Source organism: Cheilinus undulatus, linkage group 7 (genome assembly GCF_018320785.1).
Source record: "Cheilinus undulatus linkage group 7, ASM1832078v1, whole genome shotgun sequence".
Classification (NCBI taxonomy): domain Eukaryota; kingdom Metazoa; phylum Chordata; class Actinopteri; order Labriformes; family Labridae; genus Cheilinus; species Cheilinus undulatus.
Genome location: NC_054871.1, coordinates 36,835,624 through 36,857,171, shown reverse-complemented (window position 1 = coordinate 36,857,171; position 21,548 = coordinate 36,835,624). Strand labels below are relative to the sequence as shown.

Here is a 21,548-nt window from a genome sequence, read left to right as displayed (position 1 = left end):
ACAAAAGATACTGTTACGTGTTTTACAGTGGCTATTTTGCACAGATATTGACATGTCTCTGGAGATTTTAGCTTGATATTAGGTTTACCTTGGGTAAAAACCTTTGAAAAGCACATATGTTAGAGCAACACCAAATATTGCCAAACTGTGGCTCCAGGCTGATGTTTCAAAGATCTTGTTCCAAAATGTCTTGGGCATGGGGACACTGAAAATGAGTGGAAAAAATTGCTGGGTCCTGATTACACCACTGACCGTTTTGATCAAATTCAGGGAAGAATTGTGCAAGTCTAGACCTTGACTTTGACTATGTGAAATATTTTGAACTGAATATTGTCTGACACATTGAGGGTGAGTGGGCTCCCTCTATTGCCGTCTTCCAGGTTTAATCTGAAATCCTCTCACCAAAGTCGTCCTGTTTTGATTTCAGCAACAGGGATGAGCTCAGCCTTCAGAGGGTTGTCAAAAAGCATATTCAAGAACTTAAGGGAGCTTCAAAAGGAGTGGGCTAGGCCAGAGTGAGTGTATGAAGAGCCACTACACAGATATGTACAAGAAATGTGCCATTTTCCTAGTCTGAAATCCCTCCTGAACTGCTGACATCATAAGCTTGGTATTTGGGATAAGGAGATAAAGAAATGTACCATTCCCCAGTGGTCCAAAGTCCTGTTTTCAGATTAAAGTCAATTTTGCATTTCATTTGGAAATCAGTCCCAGCACCCAGAGGAAGATTGCAGATGCACAGAAACCAAGGCGTTCGAAGTCCAGTGTTTTCAGTTTCCATAGTCAGCGATGGTTTGGGGCGCTAGTGTCATCTGCTGCTGTTGCTCCACTGTGCTTCATCAAGTTTAGAGTCAACACAACTGTCAAGAGATTTTACAGCACTTCATGCTTCCACCTGATGAGAAGTTTTATGGAGACTTGCTGACTTGGTTTGCTGACTGGTATTACTGCATTAGATTGACCAGCCAACTGGCCTGACCTGAACCCAGAAGAGAATTCTGGGGAAATGTCAAGAGGAACCTGAAAGACTCAACAAGACAGACGAGTTGAATACTGCTATCAGAGCAACCTGGGCTTCCATAACACCACAGCAGTGCCACAGACTGCCGCCATGCCCTGCCCCATTAAAGCAGTAATTTGTGCAGAAGAAGCCACTAGCTGTCTTTTAGGTTTTACCTAAGATATTTTTTTGATGGATACAAGGGAGATACAATGATATACATAGAACAAAATATGACAGTCCAAAATCCAGAGCATTCTATCTTTTGGTCTGCTGAAGTATTACTCTAAACTGTTTTTATTAAGCTGAAAATTCCATTATAACAATATTTTACAATAATGTGCCAGTTCCAGAGGGACAGCTACCATTGTAGACCCCAACAATCTAGGCTTATGGCAGAATGGCTAAATGGAAGCTGCTCCTCTGTGCAAAACACCTGAACGCCCTCTTTGGAGTTTGCAAAAACTCTATGTGAAAGCAAAGTCAGCTATCCTGTGTTTCACTCTGAGAAGAGGTGTCTATCTAACCACCCTGCCAGAAACCCAGATCAGAGGAGGACTGCAGTGATGGTTGTCCTTCTGGATCATCTTCCCATCTCCACACAGGAGCTCTGGAGAGTGATCATTGAGTTCTTGGTCACCTCTCTTACTAAGGCCCTTCTCCACTTGCTCAGTTTGGCCGGTAGACCAGTTCTCCAAGGAGTCCTGGTTATAACAGACTTTTTCCATTTAAGAATTAAATCACTGTGCTCTTGGAAACCTTCTAATCTTTTTGCTTTATATGTGTTGCCTGTGAAGCCTTCTATAGGGAAGTTTGTGCCTTTCTGAATCATGTCCAATCAGTGTAACTTAACACAGGTAGACTCAAGGAATCAAGGTGTAGCTGTATCTCAGCAAAGATCAAGAGAAATGGGAGCTAAATTTCAAGTGTTTCTGAAGGGGTCTGAATACTTATTTCAATGTGACATTCCAGTTTTTATTTTTAGTACATGCGCAAAAAAGGTTCTGTTTCACTTTGTCTTGGTGGGGTACTGAGTGTAGGTCAGTGAGAATGAAAATACACGTTTTTAATTGTAGCATCAGGCTGCAACATAACAAATTCGAAAAAGGTGAATATGGTCTGAAATCTCTGAGTGCATCTATTTCATCAAGTTATTTTTTTCTTATTGCAAAAAAATATTAATTAACCTAATAACGTGTTTTAAAATACTTTTCGACACTTTTGACTTGTTTTCTCTCTTGATGTGGATGGCCTGCACGGTTCATCTTGTTTGCAGAAAGTGAGTTTTGCTTTCAAAAAATCGAACTTGTATGCAGTCTTCTCGTAATCTGCATGTGTGCTAGAGGTGTGTGCGAAGAAGAAAAGAAAGGGGTGTTGACACGAACTCATGCTCTCAAATCGTGTGCGGCGTTGCCCCTGGTGACGCGTCTCTATCCATTTTAGACCCGCCCATGTTTCTTATGCTCGATCTTTGATTGGTTCTTACGATTTACTCTGCCTCTTTGACTGGCCAGGCTAGCTGTCGTTAGTTAGCTTGGTATATTAAGCTGATTGCATTATCGGATCGGATTTAAACTGCAGTCCAACAATTACTGAAGTACACATAGTTTATGCTATTTTTCGCAAACACTGACTTTCAATGTACGTAGCTGATAAGTCTAGCTAGCGTATACGGAGGCGTTGTTATTTTGCAAGATCTTGGGTTTCTTTTCAGGACCGAAGACTGACGGTTTCTGAAATGTCTTCAGACGAAGACAGGGCCAAGGAGATTTTAAGGGGCTTCAAACTGTATCCTTTTTGCTGTCGAGGTCTTTATGGATGTCCTACGAAGGTTGGGCACATAGCATTGTGCTAGCGTTATCTCGCGTTTATTACCATGTAACGTCATCTATCATTGAGATTGTGGCTGTTTTGAGTCCAACGGTGCTCGAGCTAAGCAGTAGTGGCTAACATATCAGTTTCACGTTTCAATTCTTAGCGACAGACATATAACTGAGCCTCGTATTTGTTTGACATAAAGATGAGACAGATTTGTTGTCACGAACCAAGCGAACGAAAGTTCTCATCTAAACGATGGCCTACCAGCTAAAATGAGGGCTTAGCCCTTTTGCTAACTTGTTTAGCTAACTGATCAGTGTGGGTCTGGTAGCAGCTGTACCGATAAGTTATGGGTGTTTCAGAAGAGACTGAAGGCAATGTTAAGTTTGATGCCTACAGCGTAGACCGTTTTAATTTAGTCAGTATAACCAAAAATGGGACTTGTGTTAATTTTATAATGATAACCTGTGATAACCCCGTTCATGAGGACAGTTTTCAAATCCTAGCAGAACTCAATAGGCATAGAGATGACATTAAACTGAATCAGGTGTTTATCCTCTGTTATGTTATTGTTTTGTGGAGATGCATTGAGATTTCAGTAAGCTTGCATTAACTAGAAAGCCCTTGAATGAGGTGTATTTCAGCCCTTGAGCACAACATAATGATTGAAGTGGGCTTGGAATCAGAGCTGTGTTGTTGTATTTGTACTGTGTGTGCTTTAGACCTCTGGAATGCTTTTAACACTTGACTTTAACATGTTATTGTCTTGCTTATTTTCTCTAATCTTACTGCTACTTTTGACACACATTGGATAAATGTTCTCCATTCATACTTGTATTTGCCTATAGCCTAAAGTGTTTTATTTAGGGCAGCGTTTCTCAACCTTTTTCTGTCAAGGTGTCCTTTACAATTGAAAAAAAAAATTCCTACGTCACCCATACAAAAAAAAAAAGAAAAGAAAAGAAGCATTTTACATCACTTTGACTGCCAAGGGATTTATGTAGTAATATAATATATGAGGTAAATCTCTAAAGCACACTTGCAAAACAACTTAAATGCCTTGGATGAAATGCATAATGGTCTTGTAGACATAAAGAAACACTTTTTGTTTGTTTCTCACTACACAAACACCTGCCAAACCAAATAAAAATAAACGCATGACCCATACACTGATGCGATTTCAGGAGCATATGTGTCAATTTTGATCATGCTAGGATAGCCAGTAATCAGTATATTCGTGGTAATTTTTGGTTAAAGCTTTTTGAAGGCACCCCTGATGATGCCAGAAGGCACCCCAGGGTGCCACAGCACCACTGTTGAGAGAAGTTGGTTTAGGGTTAGAAAGTCAGTGATCAGTAGAAGTCTATTTATCCCCTGTATTACAGCTAACCTCATTCCAATTTTTAAAATGTTTTGGGATTTTAACTTAAATTTTTGCTGTCAAATTTCTTGATGAATTAATCACAGGGGTGAAAATGGGATTTGAAAATTTATGCTGATTAATCACACTCCGATGCCATTGGAAAAACAGCTAAAGTAGCTCTGTAACTTCAATTGGAACACAAAATAATTCTCTGTGCTCTTAATTTCTATACTTTTATGGTTAAAATCCACATTCCACAGATGAACACCATCCCAGATTGACTAGTAATTGGACAATCAAACAAATACTAGAGGCCAAACTGTACATATTTTCATTCTTATCTAGATTTTAAGTTTAACTCTCCTACATATGTTATCCAAAATCTTTATAAAGATTATGTTAAAGACAAACCCATGAATGTAATTGTGATGTCAACAAAATAGCAAAGACAAATGAGAACATACATATAATATGAAGTTTCCTCAATAAATTTCTAAGTGTTAAATAATTTCTACCTTCAGCTGGAGCGTCTCTGAGATGATTATAACTGGTTTGACTGTTGTCTGAAATCTTTCTTCATAAAATGATTTACCAGTCATTTTAATGTAAAAACGGAGTTTAATCTATATGAATAAAAAAAGCAACACGGTCTATATTCCTCAAACCCAGAACATCTAGTATAGTTATTATGACTGATTAAAGTGAGAAAAAGCCCTACTAAAGGAATGTTGAGACTTGACATAGAGTTTTACTGCAGTATTTTACCAATAATGTTGAAATTTTGCCTAAACATTGAATGAATGGCAATGCAAGAACTTCTTCCACCCTCTACTGCGCACTAGTTATGATCCTCTGATCTTCCCTGTGTTTTGACAGATCAGGGGGAAAGCTTTCATTTATTCTTGTATAGTGCACCTTGAGCATGGAATAATTTTCAAAAAGACCTAAAATTATAACACTAATATCTCATAGCTGTATTTTAAGAGTACAGTAAAGATATGCTGACAGAGGACTGTGGCTGTTTTTCATGAAAGGCCACTGTGTATTAGAATCTTTTTAAAATTGTTTGACTTTCTCATGTTGAGTTATTTAAAGAGACATTTAAGTTTAATGTGTTTGTGCATGTTTTTTGTATGGGTGCTACCTTGGCCAGGTCTATCTTTTAACAGAGATTTCTAAATTGCACGAGTGCCTCCTTGTAATATAAAAGAAGAATTAATAAAGAAAGCTCTGGATTTATGAAGTATTGAATCAGGATATGACCGCAGCAGTTGGTGGTTGTTGGGGTACTGTGTTTAACTGGTTGATTGTTCAAAACTACGGTTACTTTGAGCCATTAAGATGTCTTTAAACATGAATGCAGACTAAACACTGACAGTAGCTTTTCACTTGGGACTCATTAACTGGTGTGTGTCTTCTGACAGATTTGTGCATGCACCCTGGTGGTTTACATATACACAACCTGCAGCTGGTCTTGAGAAGGCAATAGTACAACCTTGTTGGGTGGAGTTGGAGCTTAAATCATTTCCTGTATTAGTTTTGTTTGTCTGTAAGCAGCTGGTTTGAGAAAGAATCAGTTAATAACCTGATGGTTAGCATATAAGCTCAAAGTCAACTTTGGAATCCAATGTTTAGACCACATTCTGAGTAGGTATTAGCTTTCTACGGTTATACTCTTTTAGCAGGTTGTACTTGAATGTCCTTAGGTCACAGGGGAGGGCTGCCAGGGTGAAAACGACAGTCACTCTTGAATACTTTGATATTTGTCATGTATGCCACATGAACTCAGTTTTTAGTCATTCCAAACTAGTATTAGTGGTTTCCTCAGAAAAGTTTAAACAAATTGGAAGACATTGGGATCAATTATTATAGCTAACGAAGCTTACTAAAATGAAGTAAAATTGGGGACAGTATTACTTTAGTTTTGGTCTTTGACAGCAGGAGACTGCCTGACATGTATGACCAAGCATGGAGAGTGTAGAAAATCATTTATGTATCAAATTTTAATAAAAAATAAAAGTGAAGATTAGCCTGTTTGAATGCCTTTTTAAAAGTTATTTGGGCTGTTAAGGATAACCACATTACCGCGATTAACTATGATCCACAGTTAGTGCACTGTGTGCAAAAAAGCAGAGTTTTAATATGCATTAAAAGGTTACAATTAATCGTGATTAATTACAGAAATCATCAAATTAAACGACTTAAATGTCTTATCTTTTGACAGCCCTTAAAAGTTATATGTTTACTTTTTCTGAGCCTTTGGGGTCTCAACCCTGACAAATATCCCTTATTGCTGAAAAAAACTAACAACAAAACTAATAAAAGCAACTAAAACAAATCATTTTTCAAAATAAAAACTGAACTCAACTATCAAACCAGCAGTAAAAACTACTAAAAATAAAAACTAATGAAAAATCAGAAACTATTATAACCTTGGTTTAAAGTGACTTTAGCATGATGGGGGAAGAAATGTTTCAAATATCCTATGATGATCCATCTGTTTGTCATAATTAACAGATAGTCCTAATCAATTATTAGCATTGATGTTAAATCACACAACAGTATAGTAAAATAATCAAAATAAGTTTTTTATATCACGTCAACACGTTTCCATATTTAGACTCTCCTACATAGTCACATGATTTTTCTCAGTGTCCTTCTAGTGTAAGTCTGCATAACACTTTATTAATTGATGTCTGTTATAATTAGAATGGTGTACATGTTTATTTATAGAATGGGAAAGTGAATGCTGATCATCACATTCCAATCCCAGATGTTAATAATTTTTTTTTTCAAACTTCCACCTGTGATTTAATCATCCAAAAGGCATCTTGGTCTTTTCGTCTGTTCTGATTCTTCAGCTGTTACTTGGGAATTTTTCCTCAGTGACATTGCAGTGTGGCCTGGATTATTCTAGAAGGTGTGGAGGATGATGGGGTTTATGTAGGAGGTTGGAATTAGTTAGACTTGAGAGGATTAGAGAAACCATTCTACTCAGCACACTTTACTAGAAAACCAGAGGGAGGGGTTGGGCTTGGTGGGCTTTTGTCGGACTAAAATCTGTTAATCTAATCTATGTTAATAGTAGTTGTTTAAAATTATTAAATTAAATGTCACATCATCTTATTAAAAAAATCAATTTTAATCAATCAGTGATTTTCCATTTATGAACAACTGTTTCTATAATAAACTCAACAGCGGTTTTAAGAAAATTCAGCAAAGACAGTGACAGTTTCATCTTTGTTATCTACTTTATACAATATAAAATGACCTTCAATGTGGTGCAGAGCTTGGGTCGTACTCTGGAGGAACTTGCAGAAATGTTTCTTCTACATATAAAGTACATTAAGATCTGCTCAACAACTTTCTGAGTAATTGCATGAGTAACTTGAAGATTCAATAGTTTAAGATAAAATAGAGTCATTATGCCTACTGAAATGACAGTTTTATAATCAAGTATGCAGCTTTCTTCACTCATGTTACAGTGTCCTCTAGTAGCTGTGTTTTTTCAGGCCACTGGTAGTTGTGGGGTGAGATAAGGGGCTTCACAGATGGTTGGGAGCTGTGTGTGTGTGACACTAAGTAGTATCTGAGTCTGACAGGACACTGTGTGTAGAGACTTCAGTAACAAAGGTCTGTGAGGCTATGGTTCTTAACCATCAGGCTGAAATCTGAGGGGAAAATGTTGATGTTCAGCTTACCACCTTTTGTTTTAAACGTCCATTCAGTGTTTATGGCAAGTTTGTAATCAATAAATTAACAAAACTGCAAATATGTATGATTGTCTACATGAACAAATGCTGCAGTAGAATTCCCCACATCTTACTTGATTTTTCTGCAGTGTGCTACTGCTTTCATAAAGAACCAGTAAGAAGTGTTTTGGCCAGTTTGGCCAATGCATGATTTATTGGCCAAACTGGCCAATGCACTCATGTTTTGCCATTTTTAGTGTCCCTAGCATACTTTGCATAGCATATTGGTCCGTTTTCAACAGAAGCAAAGGCTTGAAAACAAAGCTATAGTAGACTGTTACTATTTCTGGAAAGCAGCTACATCATATGATGCTGCTTATTTACTGAAAAACACAATGTTTTGACTGATTCAGAAATAAAAAGGAAAAACGTTAAAGATAAGCAAAATGTCTTCTTAAGTGGTTGCAATGTACACTGCTGGCTACCACGTTTTTCCCCATTTGTCATTAGTACCGTATATGGATCATGTGTACTTTTATTTTCCCAAGATCAACCAATGTATCAATTTTTTATATAAAACTTACTTTGTTTGAATACGTTTTCAGTATATTTGAATTACATATTTGATTTCATATTTTGGCATCTCAGACCCTAAAAACATGTCAGGTGGCGTGACAGTGGAGTAAATAAACAGAATACAGACACTGTTAAATGGCTTTTTAATCGTGAGAAACTCAAAACACAACACATTGGCATAATTGTGTGGTTGAAATCTTTGAAATAAGAAAATTGTATTAAAGTGTATCATTTTAAAGTTAGTAGGATCATCGGAAAACCTTTGGTAAATTCAGTCTTATTTAGGTAAAGATATGCTTAGTGATTGGATATGCTTAAATGGCTTGTTAATAGCTGACAATAGTCATTTCAAGGATTTTAAGGAGGCCAGTCAGATGTCAGGGGAGCCCTGGTTGGTCATAAGGGACTTACATATATCAGCTATTTTGATAAATGGATCACAAGTTATTTTTAAAGAGAATCTTTAAGTGTCCAATGAAAGTTACAATTTTTTTTTCTGGAAAAACAAAGTTTATGGATTATTGCTTTATGTAAACTGAAAATGGAAAAGGTTACAATCCAATCATTTCATTTTCTGAGTGTAGAATGTCCTTTTTAAAGCAATTTCGAGCAAAAAGTAAGTTGAGCATAAGAATTTATTGTTGCAAAACAGTTACATAAGCAGATCCTCAAATGCATACTTTGATGTGAAAACATGTATTCATATTTGTAAATGTGTAGGTTATATTGTTGGACAAATCTAGATGTCTTTACTTTAACAGCTGACCTCTTTCTTAGTTATTGCTGTGAGACATTCTAGGAACTTCCCAGAAAACCAGTAAAATACAAACTAAAAAAACCCTCAACATAAAGTCATGACACTACCTGACTAATTTTGTAATTTATCCAACTAATCCATATGCTCAGTTCTTTATAATTGAATGAAACACAAATAAACGACCAGTCTTCAACACTAATGGCACACCAAGCCCGATGTCACTCCAATTAGTCCAACAATCCAACAGACAGAGAACGAGTGATGACACATTTTTATCTTGCAGTACCTACCCAGTGTTTTTAGGCAGAGTTTAAGTTTATTTGTGCAGCAACAGTTACTGTTAAAATAGATCATGCAGATAAAATTAATCCTTTTAGTGTAATTTAAACACGTTGATCAACTATTATTTACTACCCACAGAGGTCATTTTTATGATGTGTGATTGTTAAGCTGTTAATCCTTAAACAGCTGTACTTGCACTTCTTTAAACACAGGCATCACTTAAAGCGGACTGATGTGGGTCCCAAAGGCTAGAACTGCTTTGTATATTGGGATTTGGAGCTTATGAAAAATATTGACAGCTAATTCTTGTTTTTTTTTCTTCCAAAAATACCCTTTCATTTTAAAAATTATAATGGTACAAAAGTGGCAAGGTGTGTAAAATGATGTATTTGTGCCCCATAGGGCTGATAGTAAGTATGGTCATAGTTATTAAAAGATTGAGAAGCTGTAACCTACAGTAGATTCACTGATAAGGTCCTCAAATGCTCTGTGATTGACAGTTGTATTGTGCTTATCTTGAATGCAGAGGTCAGGTACAGCTGACTAAATGACAGACTGGTAGGACAGCTAACAGCCAGCATCATCCACACAAGGACTTCTCCAGTTTCCTCTTTTTATTTGCACAACATCTTAAGGTTAGATATACAAACTGCCTGCAATATTTGTGCAATTAGCATTCAGATAATTCAACCCAGCAGAGCTAGGGAGTTATGGAACCCTTTTGGTATCCCTCTCAAGTTGACGCATGTTAGTGTTATTACGTATTGTGTTTGTTTACATATGATGCCTCTAAATGCAGTGTTACTATGTTACTCAACCAGAGAGACAAATTGTTTGGGGGGGGGGGGTTCATCTTTTTTTTATCTATAGTCAATTAAGATTATTACTTTGGTGAAAATGCAAGTTTAAGCCTTTAGTTTTTATTCCCATTGTAAACTCTGTCAGATGATGGTTTTGTTTGTTTTACCAAAAAAAATACTATCCTCGTTCCATCTCATTCATCTTATTTGTTAAAGTACCAGCTAATCTCTTTGAAATAACAACTAATTTATTTAAAACAATTGGTTTAATATGGTTAATATCTTACTACTATAATTGGAGAGCTGTCTGTCTGGATGTCTGTCTATCTAGACTTGCAAACCTTCCTGTTGCTCCAATTGTCTTTATACCTCTAAGAGGAATTCTTGGATAGACTGGTTCGAAATTGGAGCATGACAAAATCATAAATATGTATAGATTTTGTATAAAACTCAAACATTGCTGTTTTTCCGCTTCAGTTTGCTTCCCCTCACGCCCCCATCCACCAATACGACTGACGTGGTGGCGTATGGTCAGCGTATTGTGTCACTTTCTCTTTTCTGAGCGTCCATCATGGCGTGGAACGAGCTCCAGTTCAGTTTTTCACTCTTTGTACTTCTAATCACATCTGCTTTATAGCTGTTGTGCGCTTACACGTACGTATAGTTAACTACAAGCACCCTTGTGGCTAAGCTGCTTTTCTCTTAGACTCCCTTTCCTCTTTTACAACAACTTAGCCTAGCTTAGCCTCGGCTGCTCTGCCTCTCCTAATCAGTGTGCCAGATGTTCAGTTTTCCCCCATCCTCCTTACTGATAATGGTACATGTATTAAAGGTAATTTATTTGTAGCTCTGGAAGACAGGGTAACTCTTTTGGAAACACGGCTCCACATCACTGAATCCAAACCTTTATTCTCAGCTCTTGCTAGCCAGCCAGGGCTAGGGTGAGTGGATGGTGACAGACAGATAGATATATCTGCTTTCCCAAAGGAAAAACAAGGTATCCAGTTGCAGCTTACAAACACGACATGAGACGTGTCCTACATTTAAGCCCCCCATTAAACAAAAAATAATTTACACAAACTTTTACACAGAAGTGAAAAGCTTCACCAAAGTAAAATTTGTACATAAATCTAAAATTACAAATTGTACTATAACCAAAAGTTGAATATACAATTAAAGACCAAAAAATTACATATTTTCTCAGATGAACACAAATGAGCCTGTATACAATTCAAAGCAAACATACAATTTGAACTGTACAATAATAAAACCTGTGCTAAAGCTACATAGCACTGTTTAAAAGAGAAAAAATACGCATACAACAACTTTGTTACAGTTTTTTGGTATATACAGGTCTGTGTGTATTGATAGCATGGTTGCAAGATGTATAAAGGGTGCAAGACTGCTGACTAGACATGACAGAGTATAAAATATGTAAGGGTGTGGGCAGCTTTATATGAGATAAGATCATTTCACACAGTTGATTAGTGCAAACTGCATATGAGGCGATGGAGCCTTCTTACAGCATCTCAGTTACAGTGAAAAGATTCATTACTTCAACATCTGAGTACAGTATATACATTACATCCCTAATTAGTATGGTAACAGGTTAATGGGTGCAAATATGTATATGACATGAGGCATTTCACCACAGTAATTTAAGCCACTATGGTCTAAGTTGGTCATAAAATGTTTTTAAAGTGTAAGATCTTCATAAACTACTTTTTGAGTCCTGTTGTGAAAGTGATGTCACATTTTCTGCAAGAATATTAAGCTCTGTAAATGTCAAATATTGCAGAAAACCAGTGTATCTATCACTATGCAGACAACATATTATGATTGCAATAATAATAATCTAATTCCTTTATTTGTTCTATTGTTTTATTTTATTGTACTTTTGCTTGGTTGTAGTTGCTTAACTTTTTTCCGTCAGTAACTGGATGAATCTTCGAGATGCAGAAACGGGCAAAGTCTTATGGCAGGGGACTGATGACCTCTCTGTACCTGGTGTAGAACATGAAGGTATAATCACATGCTGAATTTAAGTTTGGACTCACATTTTCTCTGTGCATTCTATCAATGAAAGACAATACATTATCTTATTTTGACAAGTTTTAGTTTTATATTTTTTTCAGAGTGTTGCTTATCATTCATTTCAGTTAGAAAAATAGCTGTCAGTTTCATTGCTGATACACTGCCTATGAAAAGCATTCACCCCCTTGGATGTTCTTGAGGCAGATTGACACATGCGCCATATTTCTTCTATTTCTTTATGATGGGTTTAACTGAACTCAGGGGGATGTTCAGTGCTTTGGACAGTTTTTTGAATCCCTCCCCTGACTTATTATAGACACAAGTGTTTTTATACTATAGTCACTCGAGACAAATTGAGGGCCCTGAGGTGATCCCCATTTCACCAATTGTGAGACTACAAGCACCAGTTTGCTGAATTAGGTCAGTCACTTTAAATGAGATCAATATTTATGCAGTTACTTATTGTGCATAACATATTTTTGATTAATTGACATTTCTTTGTAGAAATCTGTTTTTACTTTAACATTTAAGAGATTTTTTAATTTCTTTTTTTTTAAAGCCATATTATATTGACAATGATTGATTTATAAAATCAATAAAAGGGTAAAACATCTAAAGGGGTGAATACTTTTTTATAAACACTGTTTGTGTGTTGATCAAATACATGTTTAGAACAATCATCCAGCAGTCATAGGCTTAGTGATGGACTACTCTCTCAAACTTGTGCTAGGTTGGTTCCATGACCCAACATTAAAAGAAACTGTTGCTTGTTTCTGTGTCACTACCAAGATGATACAACCCTAGCAGAGTCCTCAGTGTCTTTATGCCTGAGGCAATCAAATTCCCAAATTGAAAAAAATGTAAAGGATTGTAAGCATTGACACATTATTTCCTCATCTGAAATCCTGTTATAGCTTTTTATTAAGACAGTTATTTTTTCTTGTTGTGTTTCTGCAGCCCGTGTCCCAAAGAAGATTCTGAAGTGTAAAGCAGTGTCAAGAGAACTGAACTTCTCTTCCTCAGAGAAACTGGAGAAGTTCAGACTGGAGCAGAAAGTTTTCTTCAAAGGACAGTGCCTAGAAGGTAATGAGCTAAAACACTGCTGTAACCCTTTATGACCTACTACAGTAGGCAAAAATGAAGATGAAATGAAATTGTGCTCAATTTGCAAAGACAGCATGTTTATAAAAAATAAACTATTTAAAGTAGTGCAGTCAGATCTGTAAGTGTGCCAGATACTTTTGAGCATACATGTGTTTGCAGAAGACCATGCTGAAACAATAACAAGTGTGACTTGTGACCTGCAGGAAAATGAGATCATCACGTACTCATAAAGTAGGAGGTGCTGTAAAAGGCAGACTTCTGGATCACATTATAGAATATTGTTTTTAATGTGTGCACTTTTTACTATTTCTGCAAAAGAAGGAAGGATATTTCTAGAGGGAAACAGTACTCAGGGACACATTGAAAGTGTGATATGTTAGTGTTACTCCTCCAGTTTTATATGCAATAAGAATTATTGCTCTGTCTCATTTGGTTGCAATTATACCTGGGGTTAAAAATAGATATACATTGGGAGCGCCGGTGCTCCTGCAGATCTTAAAGGGCTATGGGAAAGCAGATGGTAGACCAGTTCAAGGCACTGCTTGAAATTTAAACCCCTTTAGTGCCATGACCATGCATTTGAATGGATGGGTGCCTATCCAGTTTATGAAATACACATTCAGATGTGCAAATACATATTCAGATGTGCCATGGTGTGCTGGTGCCAAACAAAGTACCAGCCGGCACACGGAAAAAACAGATGCAGAATTCTGTTTTAGTCCTGCTAAAACATTTTATTTTTAACATAAGCTAATGTGGTCAAGTCATAATACTATCTAAGTAGTTTACTTTTTTTAAATCTGTAAATTAACTTTTATTAAATGATTAATGCTTTCTTGACAGAGGTGCTTTAAAGATTACTGAGGCTGCTTTCAGTGATTAGAAAAATACCTTGTGCACAGTAATGTTATTACAGCAAATATTGTGGGAGATTTAATCAGAAAAACTTTTAACTGTACATACTGAAAACAGAGGAAATTCTGGAGAGGAGACTGAATAAAATTTTAGATTCTAAAAGGAAATGCATTTTAGACTTCTGTATTAAAAGGTAGGATATATCAGGAAGTTTGACATTTTTCTCCAAACAACTTAACTAATATGAACCTGGACTGTGTGTAACAGCTCACCACTGAAGAACTCAGAACATTGATATCAGATTATAACCAACCAGCATGTCTGGAAATTGACGTTATCAATATAACATGCAGTGGAAACACTGCCAGCATGTCTTTTTCTCCCCTGCTCTCAATCTGCTCTCAAGTTAACAGACTTAAATAGTTTGAACACATATTTGTCAACTGATTCAGTTTGTATTGTATATTTAGTCACGCTCAGAGGTTCAGTCATGCATTGCTACCTTTCTGTGCTGGAAAGAATAAAGATGTTGTCTGGTTACTTTTTACTATTTTGACTTTTTTTGATAGAGTTGGGAGCTATTTATACTGTTTTACAGGTTATTTTAGTCTAGAGGTGCATGTCAATCTAACCTACTCATGTATTGTAGAAAAAATCAATTTTGAACACCCAGTTTTTCTGAGGTACACTCAGAGTCTCTCCTTCTGGCTGTGCTATGGTTACAGTGCATACAGATGGAGAGCAGGAGGAGAGAGACAGTGATGTCTCATGGTCCAAAAGGTTACTATATCTATCAACCAGAGGACTTCTTTTCAGTTGACCTTGCATGCAATCAGGACAAAATTTCTGTTTGAAAATTTCACAGCTAGGGCTAGAAAGAGTGGGTTCTGTTATTTGTTAGTGAAATATTGATAATAAAAAACAATCCTAAGATATTTTGTCTGAATTTCAAATAAATAAAGTTGATCTGGATTAAAAATGTGCAGGTGTTTAAAAAAAAAAAAAAAGAACGATCAATTGCTTGATCAGTGCATGGGTGCAATTTCAGTTGTTTAGGTTATTCTTTAGACTGGGACAGTACCTGTGGGGTGGCAGACTTGGCTGGTGGTTCCTATTTTATAAAGGGAGACCAGAGGGCATGCTCCAATAATCAGGGTATAACACACTACTCAGCCTCCTAGGGAAAGTTTTATCTAGGGTGCTGGAAAGGAGACTGCGGCCGATTGTCAAACCTCGGATACAGGAGGAACAATGCAGATTCCGTCCTGGCCCCTGGCCCCTGGAATATGGAGTCCCAGGGACCGCTCTGGTGGCCCATTGTGTCCCTGTATAACCAAAGTGAGTTGTGTTTGCCCCCTTAGTCGGACATGTTCCCTGTGCTCCCTCCATGTGTGGAGGGTGTCTGCTCAAAGTGAAGGAGTTCAAGTATCTGGGGGTCTTGTTCCCGAGTGAGGGTAGAATGGACTGTAAGATCGACAGGTGGATTGGTGCAGCATCAGCGCTATTGCAGATGTTGTAACGGACCATCATGGTGTAGAGGGAGCTGAGCTAGAGGACAAAGCTCTCAATTTACCGGTCAATCTTCATTCCAACCCTCACCTATGGTCATGAATTTTGAGTAATGACCAAAAGACTGAGATTGAAGGTTCAAGCGGTTGAACTGAGATCTTCAGGAGGGTGTCTCGACTCAGCTTTAGTGGTACGGTGGGGAGCTCAGACATCTGGCAGGAGCCTGGGTAGAGCTGCTGCTCCTTCCTATAAAGGAGCAAGTTGAGGTGGTTCAGGTGGTTGACCCATCCTCTGCTTTTAAATCTAACTCTACATTCAACATCCATACTGATTTTCTGACTTGCCTTGGCCTGACGGCTATTTCCATTTAAGTGTATTTGCATAGCCTAGAAATACATAGCATATGGTGGTAGTTTTAATACATGGCCCTCTATCCAAACAGAAACGCCTCTTAGGTCTCTCAAATTTTGGTGCTGAAGCAGATTTCAGCAAGAGACTGAAAACTGAAATTAGCAAGAAACCCAAACTTATAAGGAGTCTTCAGCAGACAAGACCCTGTAGTTCCCCTCTGCATGTTAAACTAGATTTTTTTCAACTATTCTATGATAAAAAATAATGAAAACCAAATGATGTATGTATTTACCAGGATTTTTAAAGGATACTTTTAACACAGCTCTTCCAGACTTCTAGGATACTGACTGAAAATGCCATAAGTCTTTCACCATTTCTGGCTTTCTTAATTTGCCACGTTTTGGCTTTAAATACAAATATCATCACTTATGAAGTTCTGAGAGGCCAAACTGAAAATCTTATCTTGTCCATGCCCTGTCCTGCCCCCAGTGATCGTCAGATGTCCCCCTCCTAGTTGTTGCAAGGTTTAAATTGTGAAATATTGGTGGTGGAACGGTTAGTAGTTGGTATACAATGACATGCTAGAGGAGGTCAGGAATGCAAACTCTTATCTTTCAAAAAACTATGTTTTAGTACAGGGTTATAAAAAAGGTCTTTTATGCTTTTTATTATGGCCTTTCTGTTTTTTAATGTGTTTTATTGTAAAGCTGCTTGTAAAGCGAGCCGTTAGGTTAAGTCATGTTATTCTCTGCTTGTATGTATTTGGAGTGCTGTCCCTGGGGCACCGCTGTACAGAGAGCCCCAGGAGTCAACACAATCCACATCAACACAACACAACACAACATGTTTGTGTTGCTAGTTTCCACCAGAGAGGGAGAGGTGTCTAAAACAGTATTTGGATTACTTTAAACTAACACATTGCTAAAATCCAGGACTTTGTATATTGTTCACCCAGAACTTAACTCTTGGTCTGTTTCTGACTCTCTTTGCAGAATGGTTCTTTGAGTTTGGTTTTGTTATCCCAAACTCCACCAACACATGGCAGTCTCTGATAGAAGCAGCTCCAGAGTCCCAGATGATGCCAGCTAATGTCCTAACGTGAGTTTCTTTGCAGCTCATTTTGACTTTTTGTGTTATTTTTCTGTGTTAAACACTGAGTGTATCTTATTTCTCATGTTTGTATAAATCCTGCACAGTACTAATTCAGTTTTACTAAGAGCATTGAGCTTTATCGAAGCATTCACCCTTTTGAAATAAAACAGCTATACATGTGCATGTACAGTACCTATAAAAATTTTTTTACCCCCTTTTATTGATTTTATAAATCAGTCATAGTCAATATGATTAGGATTTTTGACAAAAGAATAAAAACTTTTTAAAGTGAAAACAGCTTTCTGTATGTTGATATATAGCGCAATCCAAAACTACAAACACACTAGTGTCTTATAAAGAATAGTTACAATGTTCAGCCCTATGTTGAGTATAATCTAACTAGAAGACAAATATCATTATGTACACAGATACGCTCAGGTTTAATGCCACTCCAAAGGAGGCAGAATATGTTTGAAACTGAGAATGAAAATCATTTCATGTTTTACTGTCCAATTTACACAGATTTATTAAGGTATGCACTTTTTAGGAAAATGTCTTTGGTTAATTCTGTCTTTTTAGGTTGGATGATTATGAAAAACTTGAGTTTTGATTCAGAAAATGAACCTTTTTAATGGCAGATTTTATCTGCAATGCGCGGGAGAAAAGGCATAATAGCTTGTTTATTACTGAACTAGGAAAACATCATGCAACTCTGTAATGGCTTGTAATGACTTGGGTTTTTTTTTTAGAATACTGCAATTGTATTTCTGGTGTCTTATAAAACCCACAGGGGTTGGGCACTTTTTGTGCATGACATATAAATTAAGTACAATCAATCAATCAATCATCCCTGCTGTGAAGCACAGTGGTAGCAGCATCATGCTGTGGGGATGCTTCTCAGCATTTATGCAGTCACTTATTTTACATGACATATTTAATGTCATTTACATTTTTAGAAATCTGTTCTTGCTTTGACATTAAAGAGATGTTTTGGGGTTTTTTTTTGTCAAAAAAGGCTCATTATAATGACTATGTTAAATTATAAAGTCAATAAAAGGGTGAAACATCCTAGTGGGTATAAACCTTTCATAGGCAGGGTAACAGGAACAGGAACCCATTGCTTTTGGCTAAATTATTTTATGTTGTCTTGGAAACAAAAGCAGTTCAAATATGCAGAATAATTTTAAGTTTGATGAAAATGTGGATTTTTCTGATGATGATAGTAGTGAATTGTAATAAATGTTTGATATGAGTTAAATATTATTTGTTTTTATTCCAGTGGTAATGTGATCATAGAGACCAAGTTCTACGACGATGACCTCCACGTTAGTACCTCAAGGGTACGACTTTTCTACGTCTGATCCCCCTGACCGCTGACCCCTGTTCCTACCTTCCAAAATGCTGATGTCATGCCAAGGTCTGTAATTTACCAAGGTTAGACACAATTTTGCAGCAGTAAATAGCTCACTGCTGATTTGGGATCTGCACATTTTGGAGAACCAGCTGCAGTCCTCCAGTCAGTGAGTTAAGTTTTGTAACTTGTTTTGTTTCGACATGGCCTAGACCTTTGGAGGGAAAAGAATAGGAGAAGATGGTACTATTGTTTTCCTTTATTCCAAGATCATCTCTCTCCAAAATATTCCCATCATACTGTTCCACTGAAAATACATTACCTCTAATTTTAAGTTGGCCAGGGAGACACTTTGAAATTACATGATATGCGCTGTTTAAAAAATCGATCCTCTTGCACTCTAAGGTTGTATTTACTCAGGAACATCACACCAGACTTCTTACCTGTCTGATCTCACCTTCTTTATTCTGTTTCACTGAGGTACATTCAAAAAGGTCAGCATTTTTAACTCTACAGAACATCTCCTCTAGCTGTGTCCTATTACAGAGACTGCCTTCATCATTTGTGTCCAAATCTCTGTCCCTGTAAAAATGCTTATTCCTTTTAGCAAATTTAGCAAATATTGAATAATACAACTGGGGTGGGAAGTCTGTAACATCTCTAAATCAGCTCAGTTTTTGCCAAATTGTAAAGCCAGTTTATTGTTTAAGAGAGAGAAGGAAGTTAAGCAGATGTATTCTGACTTTGCTGGCCAAAAACTCACAGTTGATAAGGACTGCCTGAATGCACTAATAATTGTGGTCTCTGTGAGGCCAAGTAAGGAACTGCTGATGTAGCTTTGCAGACATTCTCTGAAGTGGGACACAGCTTGTACCAACTAAACATATCCCAGTTTCAAATTGTATGAAATTGTATAAAACAGTACTTCTAGGTTTATCGTTGGTGGGAGTTTCCTGTTTTTACTGTTTTTATTACAGCAAACCAGAGCAGGAAGGGATTAGGTTGGGCTGCTTCTTGTACTGCTTGGAATGAAAACCTGTACAAGTTGTCATGATGACTTGTGTTTTAAAAACACTGTTTCCAAGGAACATTCATCTATAAACAGGATAGGGTTTTGTTACATGCATGTATTTGACTGTCTGAGTTATTACATTGAACTTTCAGCTACTTCATCTTGTTAAGGTGGAGACGAGGACATGCATAATTTATTCTCAATAGTTAACCATTGGTTGGTTTTATCCCAACAATTCACAGATGTTAACAGCTTACAGGTGTTCAACTAGTTCTGCTTTGTACATCCTGCCTAGACTTAAACTGTAATTATGACTTTCCATCCAGTTTACTGTGTTCATGTCAATGTTTGTTTTTCTTAGCAGCTAACTTAGCTCTGTAAAATAGACTTGTGATTTAATATGGCTGAAGTTGTGAATTAAAATTATCGAATGTTGTAATAAAATGATGTGCTTGTGTGTGTGTGTGTGTGAATCTCTATGGTCTTACTTATATAAACATGATCGCAGTAGAACAGTTAATTTAAACTACAGTCTTTAGGAATTTGAGATACATTGGAATGGCACGATCGGATTTTGGAATTCAGTTTAAGTATTTCTTTTCCTGAGGATTATAACTGAGATTAAACATATGGTATAGACTAGGAGTTCTCAAACTTTTTAGCCTGCGACCCCCAAAATAAAGGTGCCAGAGACCGGGGACCCCTACTGTACCTGAAGGTAGTTAAACACAGCCATGCACAATCTACAATAGGCATGTGCAGACAAGGCCATCTATAAGGGGAGATGAAGGGGAGAGATCTCTGGGGCCCAGCAAAACTGGGAGCCCATTAAGTCAGCAGAATCATGATCCATTGAAAAGTTAAATGTGATCTACATTTTTTTTTTTATCTAACGCCCCCCCACAAACTTTTATCAAAGCAACATTTTTTGTTCATTTGTGCTGTAGTATATAGCCTTCTTAAAAATGTAAATCCTTGTCTTAAAAACAGAATCAAAATAAGTTCCAAATTATTAAAATGGGTTAAAAAAAATGGCAATAATTTGTGGGAAAGGTGGTGAAATAGGATTTTAGTCAAAAAAGGGCAAGTGGCAAAAATTAGTTCACATGGCAAAGATAAACATAAAACATGGTGAAATTGGATAACAGTGGTAATATTGGCTTAAAAGTGGCAAAAATGGGTGGAAAAGGTGTTAAAATGTGATTAACTGAAACTGGGTTAATTGAGGCAGAAAAATGGGCTTAATATATAGTGATATGTGGTTAAAAAAAAGGGGGGGGGGGGGCATAATATATGGCGATATGTGGCTAAAAAAAAGAGGGGGCATAATATATAGTTATATATGGTTAAAAAAAGAGGGGGCATAATATATAGTGACATGTAAAAAAAATGGGCATAATATGTAGTGAAATGTGGTTAAAAAAAAAAGCATAATAAGTGGTGAAAATGGGTTAATAGTATTAATAATGGGGCAACCAAAGCAAAATTAGCCAGAACGTGGCAAAAATTGGTTAAGAAATGGCAAAACGGGTAGGGAAAAGTGATAGAAAGTGTTTGTAGTGGGTTTTTAAAGTTGCAAAAACTGTTAAAAGTGGCAAAATTGGTGGGAAAAAGGGATGAAAAAGGCTAAATGTTTAATTAAGAGGTAAATATGCCTTTTTGACAAACCATGGACACTTCATTAGAAGAGTTTTGGAAAGCCTATTGTTATTTTGTGGGAAATCAATGGTATAGTTAGTTTAGTTTTTTGCTCAGCTATTGAATGAATTAAACAGGGGTCCTGCCATGTTATAATATGAACTAAAGCTAAATAGCTGAGATCTTCACACTGTGACAGTCGATGTACTTTGTGGTCAGCTGATTTTCAATTTAAATGAGAAATCCAGAATCAAGAAACAAGCTGTTTCCCAGTTACTATTGAAAAATAGGAAAACCAAACACAGAGAAAAAAG

The 21,548-nt window shown here is 36.8% G+C and overlaps 1 protein-coding gene across 1 annotated transcript; it reads left to right on the top strand.

The window, feature by feature from the left end:
- Positions 1 to 2,524: 2,524 nt before the first annotated feature.
- On the top strand, positions 2,525 to 20,012 carry pde6d (phosphodiesterase 6D, cGMP-specific, rod, delta). The gene is made up of 5 exons (XM_041791605.1): positions 2,525 to 2,788; positions 12,222 to 12,310; positions 13,280 to 13,405; positions 17,134 to 17,239; positions 18,513 to 20,012. Exons 1-5 carry the CDS (start codon positions 2,739 to 2,741, stop codon positions 18,592 to 18,594), a joined length of 453 nt encoding a protein of 150 aa, XP_041647539.1. The 5' UTR covers positions 2,525 to 2,738; the 3' UTR covers positions 18,595 to 20,012.
- Positions 20,013 to 21,548: the final 1,536 nt, after the last annotated feature.